Below are 19,587 nucleotides of genomic sequence, written 5' to 3' on the forward strand. Positions count from 1 at the left end.
TAAAAGATACTCATACTCTGTGAACATCTCCGTCATCACTTGCTTGTGAACTAAGAATGGTGTAACCAAGATAAATTTATTTTCTTCAATATTCTTTCTAAAAAAACTACAGCATGTCAAGTATTTTTTTAAAAAGAAATACTCTAAGTGCTGGTTGGGGCATGTCAGAACATGATCTGATTCTGGAGCCTGATGAATCTCACTAAAAATGCACTCAGAGCTCTCTCTTGGAAGATCAAGAGAAGACAAGATGGAGTAGGGAAATGTTGATATACTTCATTCAACACCCCAAACTTTTAACAGTATCAAAGAAAGAATCTGGAAAGTCTGCTCTCCCTGCTCTAACCTATCAAAGGAAGAGGTGCTGAGAGCATCTTCCATTTCAAACATGTCAATATTTAAGATAAGTGGAAAGCTTTGATAATAAAATAAAATAAATTTGATAATAAAAATATTTTATTTATCCTTATATTCAAAATCATGTCCTTATATTTATCCTTATATTCAAAACCAGGTCCTTCATGTATGACCTCTAATTTTTCATTAAGTATCCTTTTTTTTTTGGTACCAGGGATCGAACTCAGGTCCTTGCGCTTGCAGGACAGGTGGCAGAACCACTGAGCTAAATCCCTGGCCCTCATTAAGTATCTTGAAAGATTGTTTCTTCAACCAGAAAGCATTTATGCTATAATGCTCAATGTTTACATGATCCAGCTAGTCTTTCAAGTAAGCATATCATGATTTTCTTTAATTTGGCAAAGTTGAAGAACATACAAATGACTAAAATAATCAACAGACAAAGCAATCTAACAACACTTACTGTGTTTACAGTGCTATTAACATGACAGACATTTTCAATCAAATACTATTTGATATTCTAACTTAATAGTATTTGCCAAAGCATGAAACTCAGGACAGGTACATGTGAACATCCATGCAGTGCTGCTTAGATTACAGAGTTCACTGAGCAGATGAGAGAAGCACTTGAGAAGATCAAATCAATGCAAGGCGTGTTTTTTAACTAAGCACAAACATTCCTCATGCCATATGCTTTCAGAATACTTGTTGTAATTAACAATGCTACATGAATATTACAAATCTAGTTACAACCATCCGAAACTTACTCCAGAGAAAAGTTGGTTACACTCTCCAAGCCGGTGTCTGCATGGCCCACGGGCTCCACTCGACTGCTGTCTTCCGTCCCATCCTCCTCCTAGAGGCCAGAGACACAAGGAGAAGAGCAGGCCGTTAGGTCTGTTTCTTCGGTGAGAAAGGAAGTTCACCAGAGGCTGACAGGCATTATGACCATGTGAACTAGATCTTTCCCCGAGGAGGGGGACCTTCAGTGCTAGGATGGGTACGCAAAAGTGAAAAGCTGAATCGAACATATCCCTGGCGCCGAACAAGATACTACCAGAGAAGGAAAGAATATTGAACTTGAATTTATGCCAGTTTTCTTCACTCATTATTTTAATTTCTTTGGATGTGTGTTTTAAGAAGTGAGTGTATATTACTGCACTGCCAAGATATATTAATAAACAAATGTGACACTGGGGACATATGTCTAAAAATGTTTACAAATCAAGCCGGGGATTTAGCTCAGTGGTTTCGCTGCCTGCCTTTTCACGAAAGCGCAAGGTCCCAAGTTCGATCCCCGGTACCAAAAAAAAAAAATGTTTACAAATGAAAACAGCCAAGGCTGTTATAACCATGGCACTACCAAAACTGACAAAGTCGTCATGTGTCAGTTCCTCAGTTCCTAGCACGGGTGATATTATCTCAAACTAAAGTCTTTCATCCTGGGAAATTCCTAACCGATTGACTAATGGGAGTTATCTATAAGGGCATTAAAGGTCTTTGCCAGAAAGTATCACTTCTATCTATCTTTACCAAGGATCAAGCATAAAGAAACACGCAACAGCAATGACAAAGGTACTATGTATCCAATGTGTTGCAGACACTGCGTAGGCATGTATGCGCTACAAAAGGCGTATGTGGAGTAAATGCGGTAGTTTAAATAAAGGAAATTCCACTCAAGAATATTCTTTAATTTATCATCTTGCCCACTGTCTCTGCCTTAAGCAGCTTACTAACACTTACTTAAGTGTTACTCAGATGGCTTTCCAAGAGCATGTGAATAAAGATAAACACGCCTAACTGATGTCCATGTTCTGCTAACCAAATTAGTGTATTTAGAAAAGACTCAGATTCTCCGAATACAATGGCAGTGAGGCCCACGTGCACGTTTACCTGAGATCCCTGGTGTGTGGCACCTATTGAGCACTCTGTAAATATTTTGCTAATTAAAGCAAAATCATCCCTAGGAATCTCTGGGGATGTCACAAAGCAAAGAAATAAAATTTATTTAATCTGTCTCTTGGAAGTCTCTATGTATAATTTATATATACACACAATTTGCTAGGTTTCTTTTTCTTTAACTTTAGAAATTTGACATCAGTGATGCTATTGTGAACTTATTAAACTCCCTGTGTCGGGAAAGAAAATCAATCATTGGAAAAAATTTTTATATTTTTACTCCTGTATCTGACAGACTCACAGAGTCATCAATGGAGACATCAATCAACAAAATGATAAGCAAGAGCCATACGTTCAAGACACAGCAACATATTAAATCACTGAAGGGCTGAAGGGGAGGCAGAGAATCTAGAGCGCCCTCCTGGCATTTCCACTGAGCACCCAGCAAACCACGACTGCACAGTGCCTCCCCGGGAGCTGCAGCCGTGTTCCACTCATCCTGCACAGGGGTGCACTGCATGGAGCCAGGCTCCTCGAAGACGGATGAGCCTCTGACACGTCCTCTCAGCCATCTATCTCTCTTAGGCACAGCACATAATACATCTCAAAGGTTAACAGCATCTTGAACCTGCCCGAGAACAGCACTTTGAATGTAAACACCTACTCCCAAAGGATGCTTTTCCACTGGGACCAGGGGAGCAAACGCCAGTGTTTACAAACCAGAAGTAAGACAAAAATAATCCTACATGAGAGGTACTTTGTTTCAGGATTAATAATCTAAGCTCTACTGAAGTGGCATCTCAATGTGTGTCCAGTGGAAAGCCCTATGCTATACCATGAAATAGCCACACAAATGAAATGCCCCTCCACCAGTGATAAACCCCTAATGGGGAATCCACACATTCACTGCTCCCACTGTAGCCCTCAGCAGCCCAGAGCACCCCGAATGTTACTTCAGGGAGCTCCATAGGGGCACAGTTTAGAGCGCAGGGCTCTCTGCCCCAGGCTGAGCTGCAGTTGCTGTGGTAACGACAACTTAGAATTTCTCAACTTCTAGATGCGTAAGTATCAGCTCCAATAGGATTTTGTTTTGTTGTCTGGTGCTTTTTAAAAAGCTGTGATGAAACACAGTTACCTTTCGTAAGAGCAGTACACTGGATTCCATGTTACCATCATAAATCATGCTCAGTTACTACATATATCAATATTTAAGGGCTATTATACTGCTCTAGACAGTGTTAAAGAAATTCCAAATGACACAATATATTTTTTTCTTTTCCCTCTCTCCATTTTATTGTATAGAAGTTAAGAATATAGGTTCAAGAGTTAAAATGTAAAACATTAAAACGGGGAAATAAAAGTTAAAAATACTAGAATGTGATAGCAATTTACTATGTCTATTTTACAGCCCTCAGTGTGTTTATTCCCCTTTTCTGTCATACTCTTCTGTAAAATGGGGATAGTAAAAATAAATTCTTCTTAGGACTAAAAAGAAGACTATATAAGATAATCCATGTCACAAGTATGATATGATGCCCAATACACAGTAATTGATAAACAAACACCAATTTATAAATGCTATCAGAAGCCAAAACAACAACTAGTAAGTTCCTGACACATAAAACACACCTTGATAAATATTTTAGGGCAATTATACATGAACAGAAGACATTTTAGTACACATTTATCCATGCATGCTCTGTGTGCCTTGCAAAACAAGTGAATATAACATATTGTATACTCAACTAAATTTTAAAATTATCTATAATTGAGAAACTTGTATAATACCTACTATTTATTGCGCTTTGCAGTATACAAAGTATTTTCATTATAAAATGTCTTTGGGAAGAAAACAAGTCAAGGAAAAGATAAACTACGAACCGCTACAATCAAGTGACTGACAGGAGAAACATGACAGGTTGGTTCGCAGTGAAGGAAATTTTCAAAGAGAAAGTAAACGTCAAAAACTGTAAAGCACCTTACAAATACAATCACTATGCATCATTTAAAAAGTATGTTACTAATCAAAAGAACTGTGAAGTGTCCTGACGTCAGCCTCTCTGAAGATACAAGACTCCCGCAACAGACAGGAGACAGACTACTAAGCAGAGCTCCATTAGTCAGGGTGCCTTCCCTATATGCAGGGTTTCTCCGGAAAATTCTCACCAGCGACGTGCAAGGGCCAGAGATCAGTGGCACACACAACAGAACCCTGGGCCTAGGGAACGCAAATCTTTTAAACAAGTGGCAAACCCACCTGCTTATCGCCACAGAGGCAGGCAGACACTGTGTCTATGCTGCAAAACACCCTGGAAACCAGGGTTCTCTGTTCTGGCACCACAGAAGAATGTAAGTGAGCCACGGAGAATCATCACCCAACAACGGATTTAACCGAAGCCTTAACAAATAACATCTGGATGATTACTAGTGTATCATTAACAAATGCTCTATGACAACAATGCCTGAAATGGTAACACCAAATTCTATTAGACAAAAGAGTCATACCTTCTATATAGAGAAAAAATGGTTTTGGCGGGGTATAGAACTACACTGCTCAACAAAACAAAAAAATCAAATGTGAATGGTCTTTTTTTTTTTGAGACCGGGTCTCACTATATTATTTAGGCTGGTCTTGAACTCACTATGTAGCCCAGCCTGGCCTCAAACTCACATCGATCCTCCTGCCTCAGCCTCCTAAATGCTTGGATTACAGGCATGTGCCACCAGGCCCACCAAAGGACAGTTTATTATAAAGCTGTTTTGGGGTGAGCTCCAAGGAAAGTCAAGGAATGTGGGTAGACCAACATCCCAAGGAAGCAGAAACCAGTTTAGACTGGAGTTGAAGGATGGTGGAATCAGGGAAGTCATCTCCACAAGAAAAAAAACAAATTAATAAATGGTCTGATAACTTTAAATATTTGGTAAATAACAGACATTTAAAAGCTCTGACAAAGAACTGTAGGGAAAAAATTAAAGATACATACCAAGAAAACAAAACAAATTTTTAAAAAGCCAAAGAAATTTTAACTTCAAGGAAAAAAAAGTGTAGGAGATGAAGTTCAGAGTACCTGCTTCGTTATTCAGTGTGCGATTCTTACACTGCCTCTCAATTAGAAGTTTTACCTTTTTTTTAAAATTGGTGCCAGAGATCAAATCCAGTGCCTCCGGAGTGCTAAGCACACACCACACCCCTGGGTTCCCCCGAGTCCCAGCCTGAACTTCAGCTTTTGCTGCAGCAACATTAAGAACAATCAGGCACTCTGTATTTTATTTCTACTTTTTCTGGTTATATAAATAGCTGATCACATTTGAAGAAGGACATTCTGAATCGCCCCTCAGGAATGTTGCCAGGTTCCAGATCTGTTGTTCTTGTTATATTTAAAGGGTCTGTTTTTCTGGTAAGAGAGAGATAAGGAACATTTGATAAACCCAGGAGAAGTTTTAGATGGGTTAGGAATGCCTGGTAGGCAAGTGGAGATAGAAATGTTATATAAAACCATTCTGAGGTTCTAGTGGAGATTAAAAAGCTTATTCTCTTCCACGTACTAATAATAAAAAGAGTGCCAACAGGTCACACTGCTTTTTATTTTATTTTTTATGCATGCATGTTTTATTAGGAAGAACTGAACCCAGGCCTACTAGGAAGCACTGTGGCTCTGAGCTACACCCCCAGACCTAGGTAACACATTTTTTTTAAATCACAGGTAATAATATAAACTAAAATGAAATTTGGTCAAACTACTGTATGTCACTTGAATTTGGAAACTTTTCTGGCTCTATCTTCCCCCATTTGAATGCTAGATATCTTCACCAGCTTCACACACATTTTAAAAAAACAAAAACAAAAACAAGTGGATACAGCCAAAAAGTTTCGAAGGAAGGTCGTAATTAGAACAGTTAAGATTTGTAGCCTGCCTCTGCCATTTACCATAGAAAACAAGGCCACAAATGTTTATGGAACAGGAAAAAACAAAGCACACTATCTCACAGGAACATAATGCAACTTAATCCAAAATCTAAGCATAGCCACTTTCAAATTTTGAGTTTCAAAGAACTAAATTTTTGGAATAATAATTACTTGAAAGAAAAGCCTAATTAAAGACATGTTATCATGGGCCGGGGATTTAGCTCAGTGGCTCTACTGCCTGCCTTGCAAGAGCAAAGACCCAAATTCAATCCCCGGTACCGAAAAAAAGAAAAAAGACATATTATCATTTTTAAACTGTTTTATAAAAAACTAAGGTATATATTCCTACTTAAGTTTCCTATGAGCTTCTCTTTGATTTTTATGCTTAGGAAGTACAGAAGGAAGTGAACGTTCTTGGCATTCTCAAACAGATTTATAATACTTTTCCTCAAGTGTTTTTACTATTAGCCTTAACAGAATAAAATAATTTAATTGGTTCAATTATACTGCTACAAAAAATACTAACTGGTCTTTTCCACACTTTGGAGAATATCATCAAGATTCTCCTAACTTAATGAGAGACATGGTAACTATTAATGAGCTATCGGGTCCTAGAGAAAATATTTATTTGCATGCTGACAAGATGAATTAAACCCCTTTTTCTTTGGGTTATTTTGTTAGAAAATCGTTCCAGAGAGAATCCGTTTTCAGGTCTCCTACGTATCACAAATAGGATTCCAGAAGGCGCTATGCTAATGTTGCAAGTACTTGATTAATTGGCCAAGTCACCAGGGGAAAGTAATTTTCCATCATAGGTGGAGAAAAACTGAAAACATCTAGGGGGAGGGGGACGGCGCCATTGAAAGTAAAAGGACCACAGCAACCTTCTGAAGAAATAAAATCCAGAAATGTGTGAAACAACTTCACTTCACGATCTTTATATTTCACTGGAATAGAAACATTCATGGGAAAAAACCAAAATTGTTATACTTTAAGAATAGACAATATATATTAAAATCTTTTAAAGTAGAAATCTCTTCTACTGGAAGAAAATTAATAGCTGATACACTTTTGGACACAGTGCAATTCATCCGATAGAAACACCAAATTATTTAGGATTCTATGAGGAGCTGTTCGGTCCCTGCCATGCTGCTGTCGTATGAGAGCTTCATACCCCAGCCAGATCACCTCAAGCTAATCCTGATCAAACGCTGTGTGTAGCACACTCCATGACATTCCCGTTTCCCAGGAAAATGACGCGTGCCCTGCCATGACAGACACACAACGTGACTCCACACGACAAAGGCAAGAGGCTTCTTTACAAGAAGCTCAGATGGTGCTGAGTGACGACAGCTGCGTAACCACAGAGACCAGAAAGTGGGGGCCTTGCAACTGTTACACGCACAACAAACCAAAACTGGAAATTAAGTTCCAAAAGGTACGTCTGCTTCTCAGGGGGAACTAGGGGTTCGGGGCGGGACAGAACCATACAGCCGCTATCTTCTCGTACAGGACCAACTCTTTATTTACTTCTGCTTCCTTTGGTCCGTGCTGATGATGGGGAGGGGTTTTACAGTCCAGGTGATTTTCATCCAACCAACCAGTCTGCTTGCAGGTGTGCACAGATGTATGCTGCTTACCAGAATAATCCCCATTGGTTTTCCTACGAAGATCAATGAAAAAGTACTCTGATGGACTGTTGAAACCTAGGGATTCTGTGATCTGACCAATCCTGCTTTTCGAAAACTAATATTATAATCTTCATTGAGGTGAAATTTTTAAGTTTCATTTAAGGTGTGAGATAAATAATACATAGGTAAGTGACACCTAAGATGTATATTAAAAGACCATATGTAACTATTTTCATTCAAAAGATCAATTTCTCTTTGGTGTAAAAGTGTTTGCAAGATTAAAATTTGTTTACTGAAGCTGAAATTAAAATGAGTTTTAAATAGTATATTCTTGCTTCTAAGAAATACAAAGCACTTTTTTTTTTTTTTTTTTTTTTTGTTTTTTGAGACAGGGTCTTCCTATGTAGTTCAGGCCAGCCTTGAACTTGTGGCAATCCTCCTGCCTCAGGCTCCTGAGTGCTAGGATTACAGAAATGTGCCACCATGCCTAGCTCAAACTTTTTTAAAAAAGAAAAAAAAAATTGAAATATATGGTTCATTCCTCAGCACACATACATAAATGTACATATATACATACATGTATAAAACAAAAACTAAAACTGTACTACTTATCAATTACTTCTTCCATCCTCCATACAACCTCAATTTAACCCTGAACAAATGCTTCAGAAATATTTCTTTGGGGGGGGGGGGGTACCAGGGATGGAACTCGGACCTTGCACTTGCGAGGCAGGCGGTGGAACCCGAGCTAAATCCCCCGCCTCAGAAACAGCTTTGATTGGGTTCTATGAGTACAAAATCTTTCAAACATGACTGAGCCACAGAACCACACGATGCACTCTGAATGATCTGCTCATATTACAGACTGATAACTAAATCTGTTGTTCATATGCAAAATACTCATTAATGACATTTTCTGAATATGCCACAGGAAACGGTGTCAGAAAATGTTCTGCCCAGGTGCCGCAGTGACGGGCTGGACCCCTGGCCAGGTGGAAGTCCTGCCTCCCCAGGCCTGGTCATCACACCAGGCCCAGCTCTGCAACCTACAGACAGGAAACACCTTCAGCCCGCCATGTGGGGCATACACGGACATCACTGTGGAAAGCACCTTACATATGAACACAGAACCTTTAGGGAAAAGGATAGAACCCATTTTACTAACCCTCCAGACAGGATGCACCAAACCGCACACACTCTTTAGTCAGCTGATCCTCACAAAAGGGGAAATTCTCATGAGGAGAAAAACCAGCCCACATAAGGGTTCTTCTTTCTCTGCACTGGCAAAGTGGAGATTTTGAAAACTACATTAACGTTTTTAGTTTCACTATGCTTTTTTCCCTTTATTTTACTCATGGCAGAGTGACCGGAATTACTAAGTAGTGAATCAGATCCAGGCCAGCTAGCTGGCATCAGGGCCAGGATCTGCGAGGAAGTACAATAAAATGTACCATGTATATGAGTGTTACCTCCTGAGTGCGTAACACATGAACTTTGCTATAAAGTGGCACTTTCTATTACATTTTTTTGAGGATTTTCATTTTAAGAGACAGATGTCAATCAGGAACACCAAGAGCTCTATCTAGAGAGATATCACCCATGGTTCTGTCTGACTGGCAGGGCTGCAAGTGATGTTTGCTGTGTATTTACAGCCTGACTTTTTTTTTACAATGTGCATAAAATGGTTTAGAAATAAAGGTGATTTTTATTGATTTTTTAAAAGCCTACAATTCTTTAATAAATTACTTTTTATACATATATTACTACATCATACTTTCTCTGAAAAATAACTTTGAGGAGAACCCAGGGCCTGGGGAGAGCATGGCAGGACAGATGGGACTGCTGAATGTGGGCTCTGTGTCCCATTTCCCTGTTCCTAAAAATCAAGCAGAGATTTTAAGATAATCCATGTTTCAGACTAGTATCCTGAGTGGGAGAAAAGTTTAGGAAGAAAAAAAGGCAGACTAGTAAGGTTTCTTATCCAATAAATTAGAGAGCAAAAGACATTTCAGTTCAGCTCTCCCAAAAGGTAGGGATCATTTTTGTGAGAATCAAACAAAGAATGGAGGTGACCGAAGGAGGCCCCAAGAAGCAAGTGCACCCCTGGGCTCTGGGGTCCGCGGAGCCAGCAGAGGTTTCCAGAGGAACCAAGGCAGGCATTTCTGCTCTCTCCCTTGAGGACACATGCGCAGGCTGCCATTACCTACCGATTAGAAAAGGATTGTTAGGAAAGCAGTAAGAAAACATTTCTTCTCCCAACAGCCTCACACTTCATTATTTCAAATTGTTAATAAACATGCAAAGAGCAACACATGGGTCCTACCTCAAACTCCATTCCTGTGAGCACACACTGGGATTTGTACAGGCTTACTACTTTTCAATGTATATTATAACTTCACAGAGGAAATAGTCATTAACTTACTTGGAACCAGTAAATGGCTTGGATGAAGTACGCAGGTTAGAACAACAACAAAAAACCCTCCTTCACCTCATGTTCTAGTTAAATTCAGTGAAGCAAAAGCTAGTTAGTAGATCTCCTAGCATTCAAGGGATTAAGTTTTTTTCTGATAAAATGAAATCTGTTATGCGGTATGTTTGAACCAAGATATTCATTCAGCAACAATGATTTGTTTGAACACTCAATTTTAAATTCTTATTTCAAATGTTCATCATATTAGCTATTAACATTAATAAAACTATATATTATTGCATTCCCCGTAATTCCCAGAATGATATAAATGTCAAAAAAATTAAAAACAATAAAGCATTAACCACGTGTGGTTTCACTTGTGACAGCTTCGTGAATGTAAACACAGATTCTGCGTGCACGATGTCTGTGATGTGGTTAACTTCTCTGTGCCTGTTTCCCCATTTATAAACTGAGATTAATCGTACAGACCTCCCAGAGTATCTATGAAGAGCGAATAAGTTTATTAATGTGAGGTAGTGAGAACACTGCCTGACAGCTAACAAATGCTAAGAAGGTAACATTCCTTCTGGATAAATAAAACTGAAAAGTGATTTATAACACACCATTTGGATTTTTTGTTGTTGTTGTTGCTGTTGTTGTTTGGGGGAGTTTAATTAGTTTTCTTTTTTTTGAGACACAGTCTTGCTATGTAGTCCAGGCTGGCCTAGAACTCAGTGCGTAGCCCAGGCTGGTCACTAACTTGCTGTGATTCTCCTGCCTCAGCCTCCCAATGCTGGTGTTACAGGCGTGTCCCAGCATGCCCAGCCCATTTACTTTTTAAAAGTCAATCTCTCCCATCTTCTGTGGAAGAAAAGTGAGGCTTTAATGACTAAAATACACCATATCCATTAAGATAATGCACTAATATGAGATGATTATCTTTTCCACCAAAAGATATAAGATAATGTCTACGTTTTGTACATTTGGGTGCTTGTTTCTGGTTTTCTGAAATCACAGATTTTTCCTTATTACATAACAATAAAACAAAGAAAATAAAATAATAAAATATATATTAACGCATCATTTTATTGTATTCTCTAGAGATCATTTTAATATTTTATATTTACTACAACAAACATATCATCATTCAACGACTCATTTACCACCAGACATCTTAAACCCTCACTGAGTAGTGGATTAAAGACTCAAGTTTCCCAAGCTCAGAACTCTCTCCTCGAACATTGGGAAGTAGATACAAGCACAGCACCAGGCCCACTGGCGTAACCTCTGTGACATAACTTCCTTGGGGGCAAGGAAACAGACCCAAGTATGCTGATGCTTGTGCTGCTTGCTGCACTAAGAGTAATGAAATCCATCTTTGACTGGGAGTCTCCACTTCTGTCAGCATCCACACTACTGAGGGGGCTAATTTGCTAACTTCCAAGGAAGATAATATCTTAGACTCTTTCCAGTTTCTTTCTTAGCCTCCCAAGAAGCTGGGATTACAGGTATACACCAGCATGCCTGGCTCTTCTCAGTTTTTAACTGGATGGAAGGACACAGATAGACACAAATACAGCCTTAGTTAATTGGACCAGAAAGAAGTTTTGTTCCTATTCCAGTTTAAAGTTAGGATGGAAAGTGAGCTTAAAGTGTACCATTGTGATGGTAAATTTCATGTGTCAACTTGACTGAGTCATAAGTACCCAGAAAGGAGGCCAGGACATTATTCTGGGTGTGTCAGTGAAGATGTCTATCTCCTGGATGAGACACACTGTGATTAGTATAGTCAGGGTGAGGAAGTGCTCCCCCTAATGTTGAGTGCACCCAAATGAAAACTGGAATCAAACTGAAAGGTTAGGGAGCTCCTCCTGCAGGAGCTGACACTTTGGTCTCTTCCAGTCTTTGGACTAAAATGCCAACTCTTCATGGGTCTGAAGCCTGCAGGCTCTAGAACTGATATTTACCCCAACAGTTCTCATGGGGCACCAGCGTGATGACCACGGTTCCTGGAAATTCTCAAACTCTGTAATCTTGTGAGCCAATTCCTTATAATAAATTTCTCTCTTGGACTAGGGGGATGGCTCAGTGGTACAGCATGTGGGAGGTCCTCAGTTTAATTCCCACCACCCAAAAAAACAAAACAAAATAAATCAAAACAAAAATCACTCCTCCCTCCCTGCCTCTCTTCCACCTTCCCTACATCCATATCCTACCCAGCCATCCTGTGGGTCTGTTGCTCTGGAAAACTATGATTAATAAAGTCACAGCTGTGAAATGCCTGTACGTGCTCTTTGTAGGTTTACACATTTACCTCATGTATTTTTATCAGGAGCTGATTTTTTCTTATGAATTGTAACAAAATCTTTACAAACTAGTCACACTGATTCTTTAGGTATCATATAGATCTCCCTCATCTATGGTTCATTTTTATTTTATATAAACTGAAACTGGTGATACTGGAGATTAACACTAGTGAGGCGGGAGATTAGGGTGTGGCCAGTTGGCTGAACAAGTGGGTAACCTGTCAATCACAGAAATCCACGACACATGCACAGAGCACTGTTTTCAAGCCCTGCACCTGCAACCAATCAGAGAATGCTATCTTCAATTCTTATGGGATGAGATCAAGCAGGCTTTTGATAGGACAGCTAGATCTGACGTCACGGTGTGGGCGACACAAAAGATGGCGGCCATTAACCCCCTGGCCACTGTGCTTCCCATCTCACTCTGCAGGGCATATTGCTTTTCCTACCTTTAAAATATACACTTCACTACTTTTCATTTGTGTTGTCCAATTTTTTGTTCAGGTCAACAAGAACCTAGAAAGAATCTCTAGAGTAGTGGCGAGTGTACGGTGCACATGCTGGAGTGGGCTATTTCTATCATTGAAAGCTCTAAAAGGTTCGCCAGTCGCTGCTCTGCACGGAGTCCATGGACCCCCAGAACCCCAGAAGCACTGAGGAGATAGATCTTTCACAAACAGGAATGGGACCAAGGGACAGAGGGCGTGGGGAACAAGGACAGGAGAAGGAAACAAAAAGAATCACGATGTTAAATACATTTACCAACTCTACTCGATGAATGTAATCACTGCGTACTTCAGACCTGTACTCATAAATTTAAAAAACAATACAAAGCAAAAAGCAATAGGGCTGTGGATGCAGAACCCTGGAAGAGGGCTTGCTTGCCTAGCGTGCGTGTGGAAGGCTCTGGGTTCCAGGCCTAGCACTGGAAAGGGAGGGTGGGAGGGCAATTTACTGCTTTGATTCCTTTCTCGATGCCTTTTTTTAGGGACCCACACCTTACCTCCTACCACCTTTCCTTTCACCTATTCCCCAGCACCTATCACCTAACTGCTCTAAGGTACAGAAATATTTCTAAATGCAAAACAGTCTGAAGAAAAAAAGGCTGTCTAGGAGGGGTGCCAGCAAGAAGGTCCATCTCCACACACTTATGCATTCCTCAAACTTCAGGAATCAGAGAAATGAATTAAATGCTGGGAAATCATTTCGTTGGTTTTAATAACCATGTCATTTGCTTTTGATTACACAGTTTAGCCTAATTATGTTAGTAGTTTGGTTCTCTCAGGTTTTTCCCTAGGGATATAATTAAATCCAGAATTTATAATTTGCAAACGGACCAAAAAGACTTCAGCTCCTTTACATGAAAGATCTCCTTATCAATATTTACCAGAAAGAGATGCCTTCAGAGAAAGAGACTCATTACAGATTTTAGTAGAAAATGATTAAATAAATGATATTTGGGACAAATTACACATAGAAAAATATAGCAGATATCAGTTACTTTCATTTACAAAAAAAAAGGTTTGAAATATTTATTTAGGTCACACCCAGAGATCAGAACTGTTTCATTCTTGAAATGTTTATTCTTAAAATGTTCAGATCACTGAGTTCGATCCCGGGTACCAAATTAAAAAAAAAAAGTTCAGATCAAAGAGGATCCAAATGTCTGCTTATTTGTTTTCCAAATCAGACAGGGTGAATTAATTGGGACTACTTGTGACAGAATCTTCCTTCTTGGAAAAAAAAAAGTTTGTTACATAGTACCTCTGTCAGATAGAAAAAGAGACTCTGCAACTGATAACCATTTAAAATAAATTTTAGGGTTGGGGATGTAGCTCAGTGGTGCTGCACCTGCCTGGCAAGCACAAGGTCCTGAGTTCGATCCCCAGTACCAGAAAAAATAAAATACATTTTAAAATATTAGACAGTGAGGATATTTTTTAAAGTGCTCGTGTCCCTCCCTTGGGACTGCAGAGTAGGGACAAGTGTAATTGTGTATGAACAATGTGCAGGATCTCCCTGGGAAGACAAAGGAGAAGGAAGTACATTCAGAAGCCTTTCACACTTTCCCTGTGAAGTCAGTTCAGCCTTTGTTATTCAGATTAGCTTTTCAAGGGCCAAAGCTACCTTTTTTCACTTATTTGAGAAACCTTTTGAATACCAAATACTATTTCCTATTCAAAACCCTGAATCTGTCATTAGGCAATTTCTAAAATAAGTCTCATAGCTCTTTCATCCTGATTCTTCTTTATCCCTAATAGTCCCTCCTTGCCGGGTTCACAGATCTCTGTCAGCGTGCTGGCTTTCTCAGGCTTCCCAGGGCACCGTGGACATTAAATGTGAAACCCACCCCTCTGCCCAAGGCCTTACCATGGCTCTGCCCATGGCTCTGCGCTCTAGTGTGGAAAATCACCTCTACAGATGAAGATTTGTTAGAGAAATGAGCATGTGATGGGGAAGGAAAGTTAGTGACTACAAATATTCCTTAAGATAGCCAGTCAATCTTGGTAAAATTCCAACTTAAAAGAATCAGTGTGTGACACCAGTGGTCAGGCGCCCAAGGTCAAAGTAGTTGAGGCAAAGTTTCACTGGACTGAAGAGACTATACTTCCGGATCTCCTTTCTCCAGACAGTTTTAAGGCAGTACCACTGGGGTCCAAGTCACATTTAAAACACAGAAGTCCCCACCTGCTGTACTTCACGTGCCTATAGGGACTGCTAGGGAGACGTGGTCGGCAGTAAAATAGCCTCAGAGACAACTCGGAGAAGCAATTTTACAACAAACTCTCAGGTCCAACTCCTGAGGTTACCCCAAAGCGGTGTCGCCATGAAAGTTTTGGAGAAAGACAGCTGAGAAGACCTACTTCCTGCTTCCTCCGGGTTCCAGCTCTCCCAAGGGCGGGCAAGCAGGAAGGCGATGCGGACACCCACCGAATGCAAAACGCAAGGTGATGGGAAGGTGAGCAGCAAACCAGACGTGAGGAACACCCTGCCCCAGCAGTGTCCAAGAGGGCAAACTGGTGACCTCTGCCTGGCTAAGCGACTGCAGGGAGGTGTGCAGGTGCCACGAAACTGGGAGTGTCTGGCCATGTCACCTGGTGGACCTGGAGCTACCAACACCAAGCCACTGAACACTGAAGAGCACGCCAACAGCAATGCAACGAAGACCCCGCACTCCTGGAGTACTACTGGGAAGAGAAGAGTTCTCAGAAGACGGGTACATAAATAATATAAAGTCCAACACTCCGCATGCTCACTCTTAGTGCACCAGAGTATGGCTTGGTTTTGTTTTATGCCTTTACAGAGCCATTCCCATCTCAAGTGCTTAAATGCCATTTGAGTTAACCATGAATTACTCCCGAGCAATGAACTCATGACAACATGCCGCTCCAACAGCAAGGAATGAACTCCCTCCGACAGCACAGAAATGAACGGGAGTTGCGCGAAGGCCAGCTAGGACAGCTAAGCACTGCTGCCTCCCCTGGGGCACCGAGGTGGGCACGCGGGCCTGCAGAGGACATGGCTCGGGTGCAGGACCCAGACCGGATCTAACCCAGAGTGGCCCATGGCACAGTGCCAAGGACACAGAATGCCTTTCAGGGTGGCATACGACCCAGTACAGGCATCCATTCTGTAGAGTAAGAATTTTATTGTATTTTTTAAATACTTCAGAAAAGGTCTGTCTGCAGAGCGATTTACCTTCGAGGGTAAAGGTGCGCAGAAAGATAGAGCGTTTACACACCTCCACGAAGGGCCAGGTGCGGTGTGCGCTGCTCTTGTTCCCTACACAGAGAACTGCAGCTCACAGTGGGTGAGTAACCATCCTGTCACACATTTGTCACCAGTGATCCACGTGACCATGTGTGCAGCCACCCCCCTCAAGGACAGCTACCGGAGAGCACGGCGTGAGACCCGCGAACAGGTGCAAACACACGCCGCCCGCAGCGGTAGGCAAGACCCGGACAGTCTCGCACAAGGGTGGAGAGGCTCTGCCAGGTCAGCCTGAGCCGCCCACAAAAGCGTGCACACACGCACGCACGCACACACGCAGTCCCGCGGAGTAGCCCCTTTTCCCCGGCCCTCACACCGGAGTAAGCAGCAAGGGGAGAGACCGCAAAGATCATCCTTGTTTACAAGGGGAGCTCCCTGGCCAGCAGGCAGCACCTTGGGAAGGAGCCGGCAGCAGGGAGAGGAGCTGCTCCTCCAGGTCCAGACCCAGCTCTGGGGAAGCATGGCCTGGGGCCGGGCTTCCCTGGGCCCCTCCGTACCTATAGGCTCCTCACTCCAGTGCTCTGACAGGAAGTCTCATTCTACAGAATGCATTGGATCATATATATATTTATACATTTATATTTATATTTTATTTATATATATAATCACTATAAACCTAAGTGCCAGCAGATAAAAATAGCATATGCATTTTCTGACTTTACCGTCCTTAAAGATTGAAAGCTGGGATTGTGAAATATGTTTTACATTGTGAGCTGCAATGGCCCCATTCAAATAGGAATGATTTCAATGGACATAAATGTTATTATTTGTGCATGTGCATGTGCATGCACACGTGCTAACCACATACATACTCTACCCCTGAGCCACACCCCAGCATTTCCTTACAATTTTTATTTTGAGGGGCTAAGGCATGGCAGAGTGGTACAGCAATTATCTATCGTATCTGAAAGTCTGAATTCCGTTCCTAGCATCTCAAAAAAAAAAAAACCCAAAATAGGAAAAAAAAAAATACTCAACCTCATATACTCTTCACCTAAATTGATGAACTGTGTCTCAAGTATGTTTTGTTTTTGAATCGAGATTAAGTTGCCATGGAAATTCTTGAAGGCGACTTGAAGGCAACAAATTCGTAATTATTTTCAGAAAAAGAAGTTGGAAGCCCGATTTCCCAGTTGATTCCGAATTTGAGGACACTTCAGTAAGGAAAGGATGGATGCATTTGTCTTAATGGCTTTGAATTATCAATTGCATGTATTACTACTGGGCTTTTCTGATTTTTTTCACCGAGGGAGGGAGGAAGGGAGGGAGGGAAAAGAAGATGAAATTGCAAGAATTTAAACTTTAGGCCCAGAGACTCAATATTGCACAGATAAAAGTATTCCTTGTTTAAAAGATTACAATGTGATTTTGTACTAATTTCTACCCAGAGAAATGACCAAATCTCTACAAGGACAAGGTTTAGTTTTCATAGTATGGCAAAGGGAGCAAGGCAGATTTGAAATAAAATTTTAGGAGTTATATAAATTTTTCCCTAAAAGCATAATTACAAAAGTGTTTTCAAGTTTATAAAAAGAAACATACTACACAGCTGCTCATTTCCAAAGATTTTGACTGTACTAAATCTAAAAAGTGGGTATGATTCTACATACTAGATGCATGGATAATGAAATTCAAAATCTGAGAAGTGAAAATGTAAATGTCTATCACGAAACTCTTCAAGATAATTAAGTGCCACGGGTGATGCTTATTACACAATCTTTATTTTGCACATTATCTGTGTTGCTGATGGGAATGTGAAATAACTGTTAATATGCTAGACTTGACCTCTTATCTCATAAATGTGAACAAAAAACTTAAAGGTCTATTTATTATCTATAGTTATTAATCTTCAGAAAACCACCTTCGTCTGTCTTAAAAGTATTTAAATGCACTAGTTTGATCGAGTGACTTGCTCCAAATGCCTGCACTAGACACAAGTGTTATCTGGCTTTGTGCCATTGCCACAGGGCAAGTGACTCCAAGTGGGGCCTCTGGGAGTGGACTGGAACTTGAAAGAAAAAACACTACTTTTTCATACAATTAAAAATAAATATTAAGATTTTAAAATCACAACTGGGCATGGTGATGTACACCCGTAATCCTAAATACGTGGGAGGCTAAGTCTGGAGGATCAAACTTTGACGCCAACCTGGGCAACTTAAAGAGACCCTTTCTTAAAATAAAAACTAAAAGGGGGCAGGTGGCTCAGCGGTGGGTGCTTGGCTAGCATGGGCTCAGTCCCCACCCAACATCCCCCAAAAAAGATTTAAAATTGGTCAAGTAAATTAGAATTAAGAGCAAAACATGGATATTAAGAGAGGAATGGAAAAAGAGCAATGCAAGAAAAAAAATTAAAATGTAAAAATAAATCAATCTTATTTTACTTTACTGAAGGCAAAAGAAACCAACCTACTTCCATTTTGGAGTATATGTATGTCCCTTAGGAATTCTAAAAACATAAAGATTATTTCTCCATCATTAAGTTGTTTCATAAAAGATTTAAATAGTGCTAAAGTATGTAGAATAAAATATTTTACTCCTATAATTCTACTTTAAATTCCCTCTCCAAAATTCATCATCGCTACAATTTGGAAAACATCCCTTCCATTTCCTTTTTATGGTTCCAGAAAACGATACTCATATGTCTATATTCTCAAGTGTGATGTTTAAAATAATTAAAACACATTATACAAATTATGTAAAACTTGTTCTTTACATTTAATAGCATGTCCTGCAATCTCTGAATACCTATGCATATATTTTACCTCAGCTTTTTTAATAGCTGCAGAGTGTCCCATATTACAAATATAAAAATAATTGATTTAGCCATTCCTCCATTAATGGACATTTAGCTTCTTTCTTTCTAATACTTCATTACTGTAACAATTAGCAAATTTATATAGGTACAAATATTTCTGTAGGTAATCTTCTTACATGTAGAATTCTTAAATCAGACTTAAATATATGCCAGACAGGCATAGTGGCACATCCCTATAATTCCAGCTACTGGATAGGCTGAGGCAGGAGAATCACAAATTCAAAGCCAGCCAGAGTGATTTAGTGAGACTGTCTCAAAAGAAAACACAGAAAAGGCTGGGTATGTAGTTCAGTGCCCCTGGACTCAGTCCCCATTATGGGGGTGGCAGGGACTACTTTAACAAAAGAGCTTCATCAATTACATTCCAACCTACAGTACATGGATATGCCTACCGGACTAGGTGAAAACAAACATTTGATATTGCAAGAACTTTTAATTTTTGTTAAACTTTAACAAGAAGTTTAGGGCCAGGGATTTGGCTCAGTGGT

At 40.2% G+C, this 19,587-nt stretch overlaps 1 protein-coding gene across 23 annotated transcripts in view; it reads right to left on the reverse strand.

The window, feature by feature from the left end:
* The window catches only part of Pard3 (par-3 family cell polarity regulator), a 605,457-nt gene that overhangs the window by 274,847 nt on the left and 311,023 nt on the right, over positions 1-19,587 (reverse strand). For all 23 annotated transcript variants that reach the window (XR_015449461.1, XR_015449462.1, XM_087206780.1 and 20 more), the window contains one exon: positions 1,125-1,213. Coding sequence is in view for 21 of the 23 variants with exons in the window: in XM_087206780.1 (XP_087062906.1) it covers positions 1,125-1,213 (89 nt within the window). In the remaining 2 variants the exon portion in view is untranslated. The remainder of the gene's footprint in view (positions 1-1,124; positions 1,214-19,587) is intronic.

Source organism: Heterocephalus glaber, unplaced genomic scaffold, assembly GCF_053883595.1.
Source record: "Heterocephalus glaber isolate CG9 unplaced genomic scaffold, H.glaber_assembly_v1.0 deba00000738, whole genome shotgun sequence".
Lineage (NCBI taxonomy): Eukaryota > Metazoa > Chordata > Mammalia > Rodentia > Bathyergidae > Heterocephalus > Heterocephalus glaber.